The sequence below is a fragment of the Condylura cristata genome, unplaced genomic scaffold (genome assembly GCF_000260355.1).
Source record: "Condylura cristata isolate star-nosed mole 26May11 unplaced genomic scaffold, ConCri1.0 scaffold00001, whole genome shotgun sequence".
NCBI lineage: Eukaryota > Metazoa > Chordata > Mammalia > Eulipotyphla > Talpidae > Condylura > Condylura cristata.
Window position 1 is genome coordinate 74,678,205 of NW_004567102.1, and position 14,855 is coordinate 74,693,059.

General features: G+C 37.9%; 1 protein-coding gene across 4 annotated transcripts in view; it reads left to right on the forward strand.

The window, feature by feature from the left end:
* The window catches only part of ADGRG6 (adhesion G protein-coupled receptor G6), a 128,987-nt gene that overhangs the window by 89,287 nt on the left and 24,845 nt on the right, over positions 1 to 14,855 (forward strand). For all 4 annotated transcript variants that reach the window (XM_004673903.2, XM_012723111.1, XM_012723107.1 and 1 more), the window contains exons 11-19: positions 82 to 140; positions 666 to 873; positions 1,793 to 1,964; positions 3,325 to 3,465; positions 5,907 to 6,026; positions 7,519 to 7,564; positions 8,867 to 8,970; positions 13,112 to 13,239; positions 13,909 to 14,177. In XM_004673903.2, coding sequence (XP_004673960.2) covers positions 82 to 140; positions 666 to 873; positions 1,793 to 1,964; positions 3,325 to 3,465; positions 5,907 to 6,026; positions 7,519 to 7,564; positions 8,867 to 8,970; positions 13,112 to 13,239; positions 13,909 to 14,177 — 1,247 coding nt within the window. The remainder of the gene's footprint in view (positions 1 to 81; positions 141 to 665; positions 874 to 1,792; positions 1,965 to 3,324; positions 3,466 to 5,906; positions 6,027 to 7,518; positions 7,565 to 8,866; positions 8,971 to 13,111; positions 13,240 to 13,908; positions 14,178 to 14,855) is intronic.

Here is a 14,855-nt window from a genome sequence, read left to right on the forward strand (position 1 = left end):
AAGTTTAAAGCTTATCATTAACTATTTTTCTGTTATGTTGTCACATATGGCATAACCTGAACTACCTTTTTTGATTCAAAGTGTCAGGTACAACTCAACTTATGCCTATTGGAAACCTCCTGATCTCTCTGATTGTATGAGTAAGTGATTTTTTTTTCATTCTCTCAAGAAAAAATGAAATGACCTCATGCTCTGTGATACTGTTAGAATATTTAAGACTAGGCAAATGATCATTTCATGTAAGACAGAAAATACCTTTTTCCCTCATTCTGATGTTTTGTTCTGTCATCCTGAAGGAGATTAAAAAGTAAAAAAAGTTTTAAAGAAGACTTAATAATAATGCATCAGTTGATATTGATAGAAATTATTTTGTAGTTTTGTGTTACATTTCAAGCAGCAAATACACACAAATTCAGTGATTCTGGGGGCCATAACTATTAGAGAACCACATGTGGTAATTGGGACCTCCCTCTTATTGACCTAAGTTTCTCTGAAATGAGATGATATTCTCTGTGAGCTAAGATTTTGTTAAGGGTGTCCTCCAGGGAAACACAATTTGCTGCTTTAATGATACACTGAAAAAAATATCCTAGTGATTTAGCTCCCCAGAAATGCTCAGAATGCACAGGGAAAGCATTGTATGTTGTTTCTTCTGCTTTTTTTAGGAGCAAATGATATTGCCAATGAGATCTTAAATTTAACCAATGATGCACAGAACTTGAACTCGGCCAATATCAGCAACATTGTAAAACAGGTCAAAGAGCTCGTGAATAATGAAGAAAACATCGACATCACCCTTGGCTCAACCTTAATGAATATTTTTTCCAATATCTTAACCAGTCCAGATAGTGACTTGTTGGCATCCTCTTCTGAGTAAGTTTTTTGTTTTTTGTTTTTCCTTTTGGAGAATAAAATTTATTAGTTAAATATAGTGTTATATAATTTTTTTTAACATATTTGATTGCTTGGTGCTGAGACTTTATAGTTCAAATCTCTAAAATATTTGCTGATATTTCCCTAGGTCACTCATAAAATGAACTTGAAAGTTCTTTCTTTTTTAAGAAATGTAATTTGCAAAATGATTACAGTTGTTATCTAAGTAGAATGTAAAGAGTTTCATATAAGCATCACTAGTTTTGCATTTTAACTGAATACATTAATGGGATTAATTCCGAAGATGAACAAATTATCACAAATATTCATTTATGACACTTTGTTTGCAAAGGAGATAGCAATCATTCAATTTACATCTTTTAGGCATAATTTGGTCACAGTATCTTGTGAAATTAAGTTGTTTCAGGTTAAAATGTACCTACTTTTGTGAGTTCCATTTGTAGCCAGTGATTTTCCTTGGTGTATTATAATATTTATATATATTTTTTCAAGTGTCTTCCTTTCTTAGGTGAAGATTTTATATTTGTTAAAATGTCTTCTCTATTTGCCTTATCGACAAAATAATTACAAGCATTTTCTTTTTCAGTGTCTCATAGTTTACTTTGTCACATTATTTCCTCTGTTACTGGTCAGTTACAAAGTAGGGAAAGAGAATTTTTCAGGTGAAGAACAAAATGCCAAAATAGGTATTTGTAAGGATGATTAAATTGTTTATTTTCCTTTAAGTATATGTTCACTTGAGGTTGCATCTGTACTGTGATTCTATGTTTTAAGCAATATTATTGTAGTCTGAAGTTATTTTGGGGCATTCATACTCTGATTAAATAAGTTAAAAGTTTTATTTCACTTATACTTTGCCCTGTAGCAAATCATGTGTGTATGATTGTCATTTCTTTAGAGCTTTGAAAACAATCGATGCATTGGCCTTCAAGATAGACTTAAGAAATACAACACGTGTGAATATTTCAACTTGCAATTTGGCTCTTGGAGTGTCATCCCTATCCACAGAAACAAATGAAATTTTAAATTTTAGCATCGGTCTTCCAAGCAATAATGAGGCATATTTCCAGGTAATCAGTCAGGGTTTCTTTAATTTGTATTTAAATACACAAATAAGATTTTTCTCATCACCTACCTTTTGCTACTTCAAGGAGATCTTGGTTCAGGTTGGCAGACAGGTCTGAAGGTTAGCTAAGATGTATAGTAGCAATGACCTTAAGTAATGGCGATGTCTAGAGAGGGAATGCTTTCAGAACCTGGGTGATAGAAATTACCTGCTAAAAGGTAATGGAGCTAACTATTAGAGCATGAATAAGGGCCACCTTGTTAAGAGTAGGGGTATGGGGTAAGTTTGGTCAGAGAAAGATCTCCAGTAAAAGGTGGAAAAGAAGCTTGGTGTATATTCTTTGCCAGTGATTCTATGGATTTTAATCACCTGGAGGGCTTGTCAAACCATGTTGCTGGGTCCCATCTACAAAGACAGTTATTTAGTATGTCTTGAGTGGACCTAATTTACACATTGAACAAGTTCCCAGGTATTGTTAAATCTTCTGGTGTGTTTTGAGAACCAGTGATATCAAAAGTTAACAGGAGAAAGTGAGTTTGGACAGAAAAGGTGGGCCTAGATTCAAGTCAGAGGTGTTCAAGTAACATTCATCAAGTAATTGTTAAGTCCCTACTGTGTGCTAGACAGTACTAGTCCCTATCCACATCGTCTTTAACTTGAGAGAACACTCAAGTGGTAAGTGGTACTAATTGTGGAAATAAAATAAAAATCTGTATATAAGGAAGAAAACCTTTTTTCTGCTTTAGACTAGGGGTTTTGCTTGTTTTTTCTCTTTTTTTGGGGGGGGTAATTCTGTTTAATATTTTGAATAAGAGTGAAAACGCAGTCAGCCTCAGCCTCATTCAAGAACATTTGCAGGAAAACACTCTTTGGCCTGATTTATGGGTTCAGGAAAAATGATATCCAAGAGCATTCATAAAGAGTCAGTTGTTTCCTTTATGTGGAGATACTTATTCTTAGAAGTTAAACAAGTTAATTCAAATCCTTTGTTGTTGCCACAATCATTTTTCATGAAGTGTTCTATGAAAACTTCAAAATCTATTAAGCATAAATCTCATGCTTATATTGAAAATGTTAACTGATTTATACACTTGCCAGTGTGCCTTGATAAAAATCAGTGCTATTTCCTCACTTATCAAACTAGTAAAACTAAAATGAATCTGGACCTTGCCATCATAGGGAAGGTTGTGCCATCTGTGGGGTTCACCCAGGAGGACATGGCCTTACAAGAGGTAAAGGCAAGAGCCCTGTCCTAAATACACTGAGACGTACACTATGCTGTCCTGCCTTAACAGCAAGTTGAATACAATTATTATGGCAATTTAATTGTGATTATTCAACTAGTATATCTCTCTGTATGACAGATGGATTTTGAAATTGGACAAATGGATCCATTGGCTTCTGTAATTTTGCCTCCAACTCTTTTTGAGAATTTAAGTCAAGAAGAATCCATGCCAGTTAGAAGAGCACAGTTTACTTTCTTTAATAAAACTGGACTTTTCCAGGTAAGTGTTACTTTGATTATTAGTTTTAACTTAAAAACTGAGTTTCTTTGCTCAAAGGGAAAAATAGAATTTCAGGTGCCATGAAAACATATCCAGAGGTCTGGAAAATTTAACCTTTTGTACATTCAGAGATGGAAAATGTTAACATAATTGTTTAAATATTTATTTCAGATAATTATGCTTAGTAAGAAGTTGTGTTATTTAAGTTTTTAAAATTAATTACATAACATATTAAGACTTGCATAATAGAACTAAAAATGGGATTTTCCAAGATATTATGACTAACTCCTTTTTTAGAATATTTTATATGCTTTAGCAATTTAGATCTTCAGAGTTAAAGAAATTGCACACCAATGGAAAGTTGTTTCCCCCTCTCCCAATTCAGCAGGAAGCACTGCTTACATAATGAGCAGCATTCTTGGCTTTAATCATTTTTCTCGTTAGTGTTTTAAATGACCTTTGGCCTTCATACATCCCCCAAGTAGGGTGGTATTGTGCTGAGCACATGTTATCATTTTTATTGGCATAGTTTCTAGATACTAGAAAGTCTACAGCTAGCAAACACTGGTGACCTCTAGTTGCCTTTGAAAACATAACCAGTTCAGTGCATTTTCAACTGAACTTTTTTTTTTACAACATTTTGTGCATTTTTCCACTTCAGTTGTAATCCCCTTGGACTTTCCATCACCAACTCACCCAGGTGCCATCACCAAATTCCTCAACTGAACCTTTAAAAAAAAAAATTATCTATTAAATTGAAGATACCTGTCTATATCAGTCAGTGTTATTAATGTAGAAGAAAATATCAAGTCTCAAAGCCAGTAGAAACACTCTCTAGGCTACAGAGAGCCTTTTTTTTTTTTTTAATTTCTAAACATTTTTTATTTCAAATCTCTTTAACCCTCCCCAAAAAGACATGAGTCAGTACAGCAATCATAGAAAGGAGATACAAACATAAGAGTACAAACACAGACAAGAAAAGCAATACCGTGGAATCATTTGCAATAATTAATTCCACAACTTGAAATGTTTATTAGCTAATAAATATAATATAATGAATATAGAAGCAAACTATACAGAAATTCTGAGATTCAGAGTGCCATTATTTGTCATTACTCTGAAAGGTTTAATGGCGGTGAAAAAATAAAACTGTGTTTTTTATTATTTGAGGCATTCCAGTGTCAGCTTTAAAAGCCATGCAAAATAGACAGTGTCTCAGAATATGCATGTGGGGGTGGGGTGCAGTCAGCGGAAAGGCTGAGCTCAGTGGGAGAATATAGGGCCACTCCGGTAAAGGGCTTCATCGTCGTCTCATTGTGCCTCTTCTCCACATCATCTTTACCTTCTCCTTTGCCATCTCCCAAAGTAATTATTAGGAAATACATGTTTGTTTTACAAAATAGATTTATAGCAAAGTGAAAATTTTAAGTTTCAATGGTCCTTCCTTCATATCACGAACAAGACAGAGTATTAAAAATATAGGTGTCCACAAGCCAGAGATGACTTTATGAGAGTGAGCATACTAAAGTATTAAAAAGCTATATTCTGGATGCTGAGTGTTACTGGCCAGTAGACATACCCTACAAATATCCCCAAACCACTGATTTATAAGCTGCAATAGATAAATTCAGGAGGTTCAACCAGCAACATGACAGGAAAAAGAAAGTGTGTTCCTGGAGGAACAATTTCTTGGGTCCCGTCATTTTGCAGCACGGATGAACTAATTTGATTTCCTGAGAGCCAGATCTGTGAAATAGAAACTATAAGTTGAACTGTTGTCATGGATATGACAGATGAATGCTTTTTAAATTTTTTTCATACCACATTTTCTTTGTGCTTCTCTTAAAGAACAAATTCATGTGTTCTCTGGTAGAGAAATGGGTTATTTTTTTCACAGCTTTTCTATTTTATGAAGACATGTTTTACATTATTCTTCATTTTGTACATTTTTTCATCTCAGTTGTAATCACGATGGACTTCCCACCCCCACTTCACCCATGTGCCATCACCATAGTTCCAGTGCGTCCACCCCCATTTTGATCTTGTTTTCTTCTCCCCTGTAGAGTGTCTCTGGTTTATAGTTGTTAGTTGATGTTCGTTTTTTTGGGTTTTTTTTCCCACAGCGTTTATGTATTTATATTATTCTTGGGCTTGCATTGTTTCAGATGTTAACTGGGTGGGCATTAGATACAGCAATCGAGAATGAAGTTTTCTGCACAGCGCCTTAAACATTCACTCCTAATGTTCCCTCAACATGTTTATTGTAATAAGGGAAATAGCAAAGCCCTTTCAGGAAAGCCAGCATTTTGGTCTCATAAACAGGATGTTCTATAATTGAAGATCTTAAGTGTAAAAAGTGCTGACAGTTTGCTTATTTTGGAGCCCCCAAATAAAATAAAAGTGTATACTTCTGATTAATACACAGTTCATTTTCTTTAAAGGATGTAAAAAACAAGAAATACCCCTTAGGGAGTTATGTGATGGCTTGCAGTATCGGAAACATGACCATCCAGCACCTGAAGGATCCTGTTCAAATCAAAATCAAACACACAGTAACTCAGGTAAAGAAATAAAGATGATGCAAAGAGCAATGGAATAGTAGTAGATTCTTTGATGAATTGGATGCCTTTTTCCCTCATACGACTGAGGTAACTGACTAAGGCTGCGGGGTAGGGAGTGTGTGGTTTCCAGGAGGGGAGAACAGCTAATCAGGTAGTGGCTGAATGTCACAGTTAACTGTGGCAACTGGAGGGGGTGGTGGTGATAGTGCGGGGAGTTAGTCAGTTCAAGAACTCAGGAAAAGAATGGTAACCAAGAAAAGAGGGCTGTTATTTTGAAGAAACTACATTTAGCCAAGTAAACCAGGTGCAGATACATGTCACAGCCCTGCTATTACACGTTTGACTGTATTTTAAAGTCAAAGATTACTGCTGGTTGGAAGCAGAAGGAAACAGGAGAGTGTTGGCACATTCTTTGACAGATCAATAATTGTCTAAATGTCTGCCAAGGTTGCTGTCTGTCTGTCTACCTATTGTCTTGCTTCATTTCCCTTGCCCTCATCTGTTTATTCGCTAGACCCCATAGATGGTCCAGTCATCACCCTATCATTAGACAGGCATTAAGGCAGTAGGGAAGTGAGCTGGCTTGAAAGTTCGTCCTCTAAGAAGTAGCCACCTCTGTCACCGAGCCCTATGAGACTGAACGTTGTACCTGTTGGCCCCATTGTTTCAGTGACTGCATCCATAATGAGTGTGATTTTGGTCATAAAATAGACATAATGTAAAATTACTAGTTTAACCATTTTTGAGTGCATACACATTGCTCCACTACCATTTCCACATCCATCTCCAGAAGTTTTTCATCTCCCCCATCTGAAAACATGTACCCGTTAAACCACAATTATGAACACCCACTCCCAGCGCCCATCTTCTCCTCTCAGCAGCCATCTTCTACTCTCTGTCTCTCTCTCGAAATTTCCTCCTGTAAGTGGAGTCACATGGCATTCGTCTTTTTGTGAATGGTCGATTTTACTAACATATTTCAGTTTCATCCATGTTATAGCTCATGCCAGACTCTCTTTTTAAGTCTGGATAATATTCTGTTGTATGTATATGTATATAATATATATACTTTTTATGTATGTACACTGTAAATACTATAGAATTCTAATATACATTAAAATACAGAACCCCATTTTTCTTATCCATTTATAAGTTGATGGGCACTTTGGTTCTTATGAATGCTGCAATGAATTCGAGTGTGTAGTATCTGTTTGAGTCCTAGTTTTAATTACTTTAATAGGGAATTGTGCTTTACAATGAAACACGGATTGAAGCCTGCAGATAGATGGCTGACAGGATCCCTCTGGAGTTAGTCACGGTTGATTTCTACTTGGTGTCATTCCCCTACTCTGGCTGCCTTTCTCAGGTCATATTGGCATGACTAATGCCAGTCTATTTCTTTGTGAAAACCTTAATGTTTTCACATATTCAGATTGTATGACTTTTCATTTATTTTAAACAGTTTCACATATTTATTGTTATGTTAATATAGGCAGTGCCTCAGACCATCTGTGCCTTCTGGGATCTAAACAACAATGGTAAGTTTTAAAATATTGGCTGTCTTAATAACAACTGAATTTGAAACCTTGTTAGACACCCCCATCTCCTTTCAGTCCACCCCGTACCACCTCGGTGAGTCACCATGTAAGTGTGATCGTGCCAGGGCTGCCACTGTGGTTTAGAGTCGGAGAGGTAGTGCCTAATTTCTGTAACTTCATTCATGCAGACGAGAAGATACAGGAAGATCTGACATTTTTTCAGTGGGAAACAATCCCTGACTTTAGTGACTTATAATGGCATTTTATTGTAATTTGTACATTGTAATGCATTGTTCCTGTGCTGTTATAGTTACTGTCAGATGGCTGAATGTATATACTTGGATCGCCTTCTTCTAGGATACTTCAGAGATTGATATGCGAGACACAGAATTTAAAATTCAGCTTCTAGACTTCAGATTATGGGAGAATGACACTTGACTATCGAGAGAGAGGCAAAATGCAAGGGTGAATCACTGGGTGAAAGGTGGGGACCTCTTTGAAGGGAAGGACAAGTCATGAAATGCCATGTCCTAACCCAGAGGAATCCCATCAGAGGACCCCAATGGGAGTCCGGTGACCAAATAAAACCAGTCAGTGTGGGGGTGTCTCATGGAAGAGCCCCAAGCCTCTTTCTTGATGCTCCTTGTCAAAAGCTGAAACCTTTCTGTTACTGTTCAGTTTCTAGTTGCATAGGTTTGGAAAGAGTCTGGTTTACTAGCTATATATTAATAGCTGAAAATGATACTTCCTTGCAGTCTGAAAATAGTTTTCAAGTGTAAGAAGTGCTTATATGCCATAAGTACCATTAAAAGTCAGATCAGTATAATATGTTGTCAGTGCCCATAAGCCCGTAATGTAATAGCATGTTCCAAGGAAGGAGATCTTTGTCTTTATGTCAGGAAGGAGATCTTTGTCTTTATGTCCTCCCAAAATATAGACTGAGTCAAGATAAAAACAATGCATTGCTCTGTACCTTGGTGGATATTACATTTGTATTTTTATGGAAGTAGATTTTAAAATATGCTAATGATTAAACTATAACAAACTTTTGCAGACTCCCAGTTGAGCCCAGTCTAAAACCATTGATAATCTCTCTCCACTCACTGCCAACCTCCTCAGATCCCAGCAATCTAAATTCTAAGTATTGGCAGCTTTCAACATATATTATGTTTATAGTTAGATGATAAAGCAGAGGCATCTGAGGCATAGTTCCCTAAACAAAATATCACCCATTATAACTCACCTGTGAGAAGGAACTCACCTGTTATTTTCACAATGTTCCTTGATTTTCCCCTATAAAAGGTTCTGGATTTTGGAATACAACAGGATGCAGTGCACAAAGAAATGAAGATGCAAGTGAAACAGTGTGCCTGTGTAACCACCTCACACATTTTGGAGTTCTGCTGGTAAGCGAAGAGTTTCTTTTTCTTTTTTTTTTTTTTTGAAAATTTATTTATTTATGCATATAGAACTGGGGTACAGGCCAGAGGTATGGTGTGGAGGGTGAGAGGAGGAGAGAAAGAGTGGGGAGCAGAACAAGCAGATTGATGAAACATTGCTGAAGGGAGCAGTGGACAGGTCAGGAGAGGTCTGCCATGTCATGTGGGTCACCTCCAGGGCTGGGGATCTAACTCATGCTGCAGTGACTGCCATAGCTTCATAGTGCTGCCTTTAATCCATTGCGCCACCAGGGAGGGCCTGAGTTTCTTTTCTTTTTTTTGTCTGATTTATTTATTTATTTATTTATTCATACAGAACTGGGGTACAAACCAGAGGTGCAGGGGCAGTGAAGGCTTCACCAGAGACACAGCAGGGAGCAGAACGGGCAGATCGAAAAGTATATCGCTGAGGGGAGCAGCGGGTGGGTCAGGAGAGATCTGCCACGCCATGTAGGTTACCGGAGCAGGGGATCAAACTCGCACTGAAGTGGCTATGGCCAGCTTGCAGTGCTGCATCCTAACACTGTTACACCACCAGGGAGGGTCAGGGAAGAGTTTCTAATCTCACTATGAAATGATCCCATTTTGGAAGGCTCACTTCTTTTTGTGAGTGAGCTGTTTTAAATTATGTGTCTGGGGTATTATTTCCTAATACTTTTCACCTGTACCCTGAATCTTGATTTTTTTTTTTTAATGAAGAACTAATTAGCTGAGATCCTAGCTTAAAATATGCAAATGTAATTACAGAAAAGTATCATAAGTGAACTGAATGATGCTGATAAATAATTTCAGAAATATGACAATCACCATGAGGCTCTTGAATTAATTAAGAAGGAAATAGAGAAAAGTTAAGAAAATATTGTTTTGCTAACATGGAAGGGGACTATCAAAACTTCATTACAAGTCTCTTTTTCTTATAGTATATGATCTTTCTGCACATTAGCATGTTACTTTGTACCAGATTCTGCACTAGACGATCTAGGATGATCTAGTGTGATCCCAGAAGGCCACAGTACCCCTTCTTGCTTATATCAGCCTGGTAGTGATTAGGACGGGAATGGAGTCTTTTGACCTTTAAAAGAGATGTTGGGTGTGCTGTTTCTCCCTCTGTTGGGCCTTCATATCATTTTTTTCCTTTCTCTGTAACCCTATTTTTATGTCATTAACCAGCCTCACACAACATTAGATAGTTTCTTGGGTCTCACTAACATGTATTTTTGCCCCACCAAATTATCAGAAGCGTGTCCACATGCAGAGACTTGCTTGAATTCATCCACAGACTCAAACCTTTACTTTACAGCTGACACACTGTGGTTTTTCAGGACATGATGCCGGTGCCCAGTGCAACCTTGAAATCAAAAACAGAGCCATTTTTCTCTATAGTTTCCATGAAGAGATGCGTGTGACCCACTATGTGTTGAGGCCATAAAGCTTTCAGACTTATTTGAGTAACAGACATGGAGTTGTGTTTATCCTCTCCCTTTCATCTGACCTCCACTTCCTGCAGGGTTTCATGAGGAACTGTGGAACATAACACTTGGCTTGGGAATCTATGGCCCATGTAAATGGCTATTGTCCTAGGCAAGCCTGCAAGTTTTCACTTTGCTGACCAGACAGTACTTCAACATCCTGAGGCTTTAGAAAAGTCATTTTGAAAGGTGGCAGTCAGAGAAAATAATATAACTTTTTCAGACTCAGTATTTTTCTTTACTGGGGTACAGGTCAGAGGTACAGGGAGGGTGAGAGGACTTATCAGAGACAGTGGGGAACAGAACAGGTGGATGAACTGAAATACACTGCTGAAGGGAAGCAGTGGACGAGACAAGAAAGGTCTGCTGGTCCATGTGGGCCAACCCTCGGCCAGCGAATCAAACTTGTGGCTGTGGATAGCTTCATACTGCTGAGACTTAACCCCTTGAGCCACCAGGAAGGCCCCACAGCAAGCTTTTTTTTTTTTTAAGAAAACACATATTTTCATAATTACTCATGTAGGTATGTAAGCTTTAGCTTTGTTTGTATATTTCAATTATGTGTGTGTTGTATGTACATGCCATAGCCACATGTGTGTGTATTGTAAGTCCAATAATAGCTAACATTAACACAATTCACTACTCAGAGATGTTTTATATGCAAAGGCTGATGTCTACATGTTGAGTGGTCAGTTTCTCATATAGTGTTTACATCTTATTATAAGTTTGTAATTCTTTAGGTATTACTTTTTCTGTTGCCATCTGATTAAGCAGTTTTTCATGTATGTGAAGAGATAATGAATTGTTTGCTGCTCTCCTTCCATTTCCTACCTTGGCTACATTTTACACCCAGTGTACAATGATGCTGGATGAAGAGCTCCAGATTGTATCCTTTCTGGCCATCTGCCCCTATTCTTTCAGATTTTCCAGACCACCAGTACTTTGTTATGAGTCTCTCTTGACTTCCAAACTCTTTATTCTTTTGCTTAAGATATTCGTACTGTCTACACCCACTAGTTGAGAAGCTAAAAATGTGTAACCCAAGCCCATAATAAGGTCTTCCAATCTGAAATGTGTCTCACATTTAAAGTCCTCTGGTACTTTTTTTAAAAAATAAAACTATAATAACATGAGTACATTTTCATAATGGCTTATTTAGAGGGAAAATATTTTCATCCTCTAACAGTACAAAACTTTGTAAGAATTGTGAGTGTGCACAGTAAATGCCATTATTTTATTAATTTACAGTTTAAGTTATGACTTTAATTGTGTTTTGTGTAAATCAGCTGCTTTTACCTGTATAAAAGCCATGGGGTTTCCAGGGGTATTAACAGAGCATTTATTGATTACTCAAGACCAAGTCTCTGAGTAACCCAGTGCTGTGTGTCACTGGCACTGACTACAGCCCCCTCCCATGCGCTGGGAGGTGTCATGACCGCCAGTGGTTTGAGGGGCCCCAGGGCGAGGAAGACAGGGAGAGTCCCTCTGCTCCTCATCACTTGCCTACCCGATCCAGTCACTTTGTACATTTGTGTCACTGAGGTGCTGTTACCTCATTGCTACTGTCACAGCATCAGCCAAACCTGAAACTGAGTCCTGTGTCTCAGTTTTACACATGAACAAGCCCTACTCTCTAAAGGCCTTCATGTGGGTTGCAAATTTTACTGACATTTTGGTGAAAATTAAAGAAAACCAACACACAGAATGAAAACGACCGAACAAACATAGGCGTTGTTTTTCATAATATAAGGCCTTAAAGTTGAAACTAGATGTGCCTTTGGAAATAGGCCTTCTCTAAGAAGGCTCCTCTTTCCAATATCTGCATAATGGAGAGACCCTTCTCCAGACGCAGTAGCTAGTCTTAACTCAACATTTACCCCTGCCCCAGTACCCCATATAAGGAGGGAAAAAAGTTTTTCCTATCAGGCCCACACTTTACAAATCTGTTTCTGCCCAGTAGAGTTAATATTTTATGTTAATATGCAAGAAAGTTTTATGTCTTCCCACTCCAGCACAACCCCTAGCTAACTTTAATTGGTGCCTTTCCAAGTCTATAAAGATTATAAAACTGTGTCTATAAAGATTATAAAACCCCACCCCATACGGACCCAAGCTTTGCAATGATCACAGAAGCCTCAGCACCAAGCTCAGAGCCCAATAACCTCAGAGCCATTGCCTGGCTGTGTCCGCTGGGTAAGCCCCCTGCCCCCCACCACAGGACAAGGAACCCAGGACCCTCCCAAGGGCTTGGCCATGTGGGCATGACTAACCTCCATTCATACCTGTGCCCCCAGCCTTGCAAATTTAAGGATGGCCCTGCTCATTTATTATGCAAGGTAACTACTCCTCCCCACTTTCTGTTGGGGGACCAGTGGCTTTGATCTTCTAGTTATACTAGTATGCAAAGATTGGATCACAAGGTAACCATGAATAAATAACATGGCTCCATCCCTCAGGTATGCTGCATTGTGTTTCACGGAGTGATGGATAAGGGTACAGTAAAAGGAAGTGTCCACACTGCTGACCACTGTTGCTACTAGCCCCTAAGACTGAGCCGCTTCTATGTTAGCAAGTATTTTCTGATACATCTTTCTCATGAAAAGAAATGTTCTTATAAGTACTCTCCGTCTTTTGTGTAGGATCTTCAAGGAACTGCCTCACAGATAGATGCAACAAACACTAAAATTCTTACCTTCATCTCTAACATTGGGTGTGGAATATCTGCTATTTTTTCAGCAGCAACTCTCCTGACTTACATTGCTTTTGAGTAAGTATTTTTCTATCTGCCAAACCAACTGCTAACTGTGCCAAAATGAATAAGAAAACTGTCTCTGATTTAAAAAATATTTACACTCTTTGTGATGATTCACAAGGGTGGTTCAATGTGAATACTTAGGTTTCTCTTAAAAGGCATCATGCAACATGAACTTTCCATCTCTAGAATCTTATCTTAAAATCACTGTGTTTCTAATTACCAAAATGCATTTCAAACTGCAACAGATGATTAACATTTAAAAATGTTGAAAATACTTTTTATATGATTGTAAAAATTAAAATCACTCGCTTCACAAATATTTCACATTCTGAAATAGAGCATTAACAAATAATTCTTACCTCATTAAAAATCAAGGAGGTTCAAAATGGATTAGGGGAATTGCTTTTTAGCAAAAATATCAATGTTCCAACTGAGGTTACCTGGGTTAAAAGAAGCCACTCTCTTGAAATCAGTTGAAACACTCACAAACAATAAGAAACAGTTTTGAAATAAAAATAACACTTTAAAAGAACTTTAGAACTTTCCAAAGCCCTCTTCCTAGTGGAACCATGACCTGGAAGGTTCTAGTCCTTGCTGAGCTACGGAAGATATTTACTGCCTGTGATGAAAAATGACTTATTTACAAAGTTAGCTCTAGTATGTCTCTTCTTTCTTCTTTAGAAAGCTGAGAAGGGATTACCCCTCCAAAATCCTGATGAACCTGAGCACAGCCCTGCTGTTCCTGAATCTCGCCTTCCTCTTGGATGGCTGGGTCGCCTCCTTCCAGATGACGGGGCTTTGCACCTCCATGGCAGCCCTGCTGCATTTCTTTCTCCTGGCCACCTTTACCTGGATGGGGCTGGAAGCCATCCACATGTACATTGCCCTGGTGAAGGTGTTTAACACTTACATTCGCCGATATATCCTGAAGTTCTGCATCATTGGCTGGGGTAAGCCTCCTACAATTTTTTGGTTTGTTTGAACTATTTATGGGCAGTTATCAATTTTTTGTAATAAAATCTTACTTCAAAAGAATAACACTGCTAAAAACTACTTCTACATTGCAGAGGATGTGGGTATCATAAATAGATCCTAAGGAAGTCTAGGATTTCTAAAACCATTCAATAGTCTTCAGTATGTTCAGAAGTGAAGGAGAAAGTTCTGGCTCCTGTGCCACCACTTTGCCCAGAGCCAGCCCACCCAAGGCTGGAGAAGCTCCTGGTACAGAGTGGTGCATTTCTGTTATATTTCAAAATTTGAAAGCCATCTCAGCATCCTAGATACATGCCCATGTCTTAGAAACAAGTGAGGAAAAGTGTGTGTGTGCGCGTGACCAGAATATGGATAGAATTCTTGATTCGAACATCTTCACATTCTTCAACCAGATGTAGATGGTTGTAGTTGCCTTTTGGGGAACTTTTAATCTATTTTTTTTTAAATCCGGGTTTTGTATGGCATTTTAGACCTTGTTCTTTTTCAGATAGCACTGTAGAAATAAGAGACATTTCCAAGGCATTCAGCACCACAGTAGCAGCAAATAAAAACATCTTTCAGGAAGTTTGGATGGTTAGGATTAGTTTTCCCCACTGACATACACATGGACATAATTATTGATTGATTATTTTTAT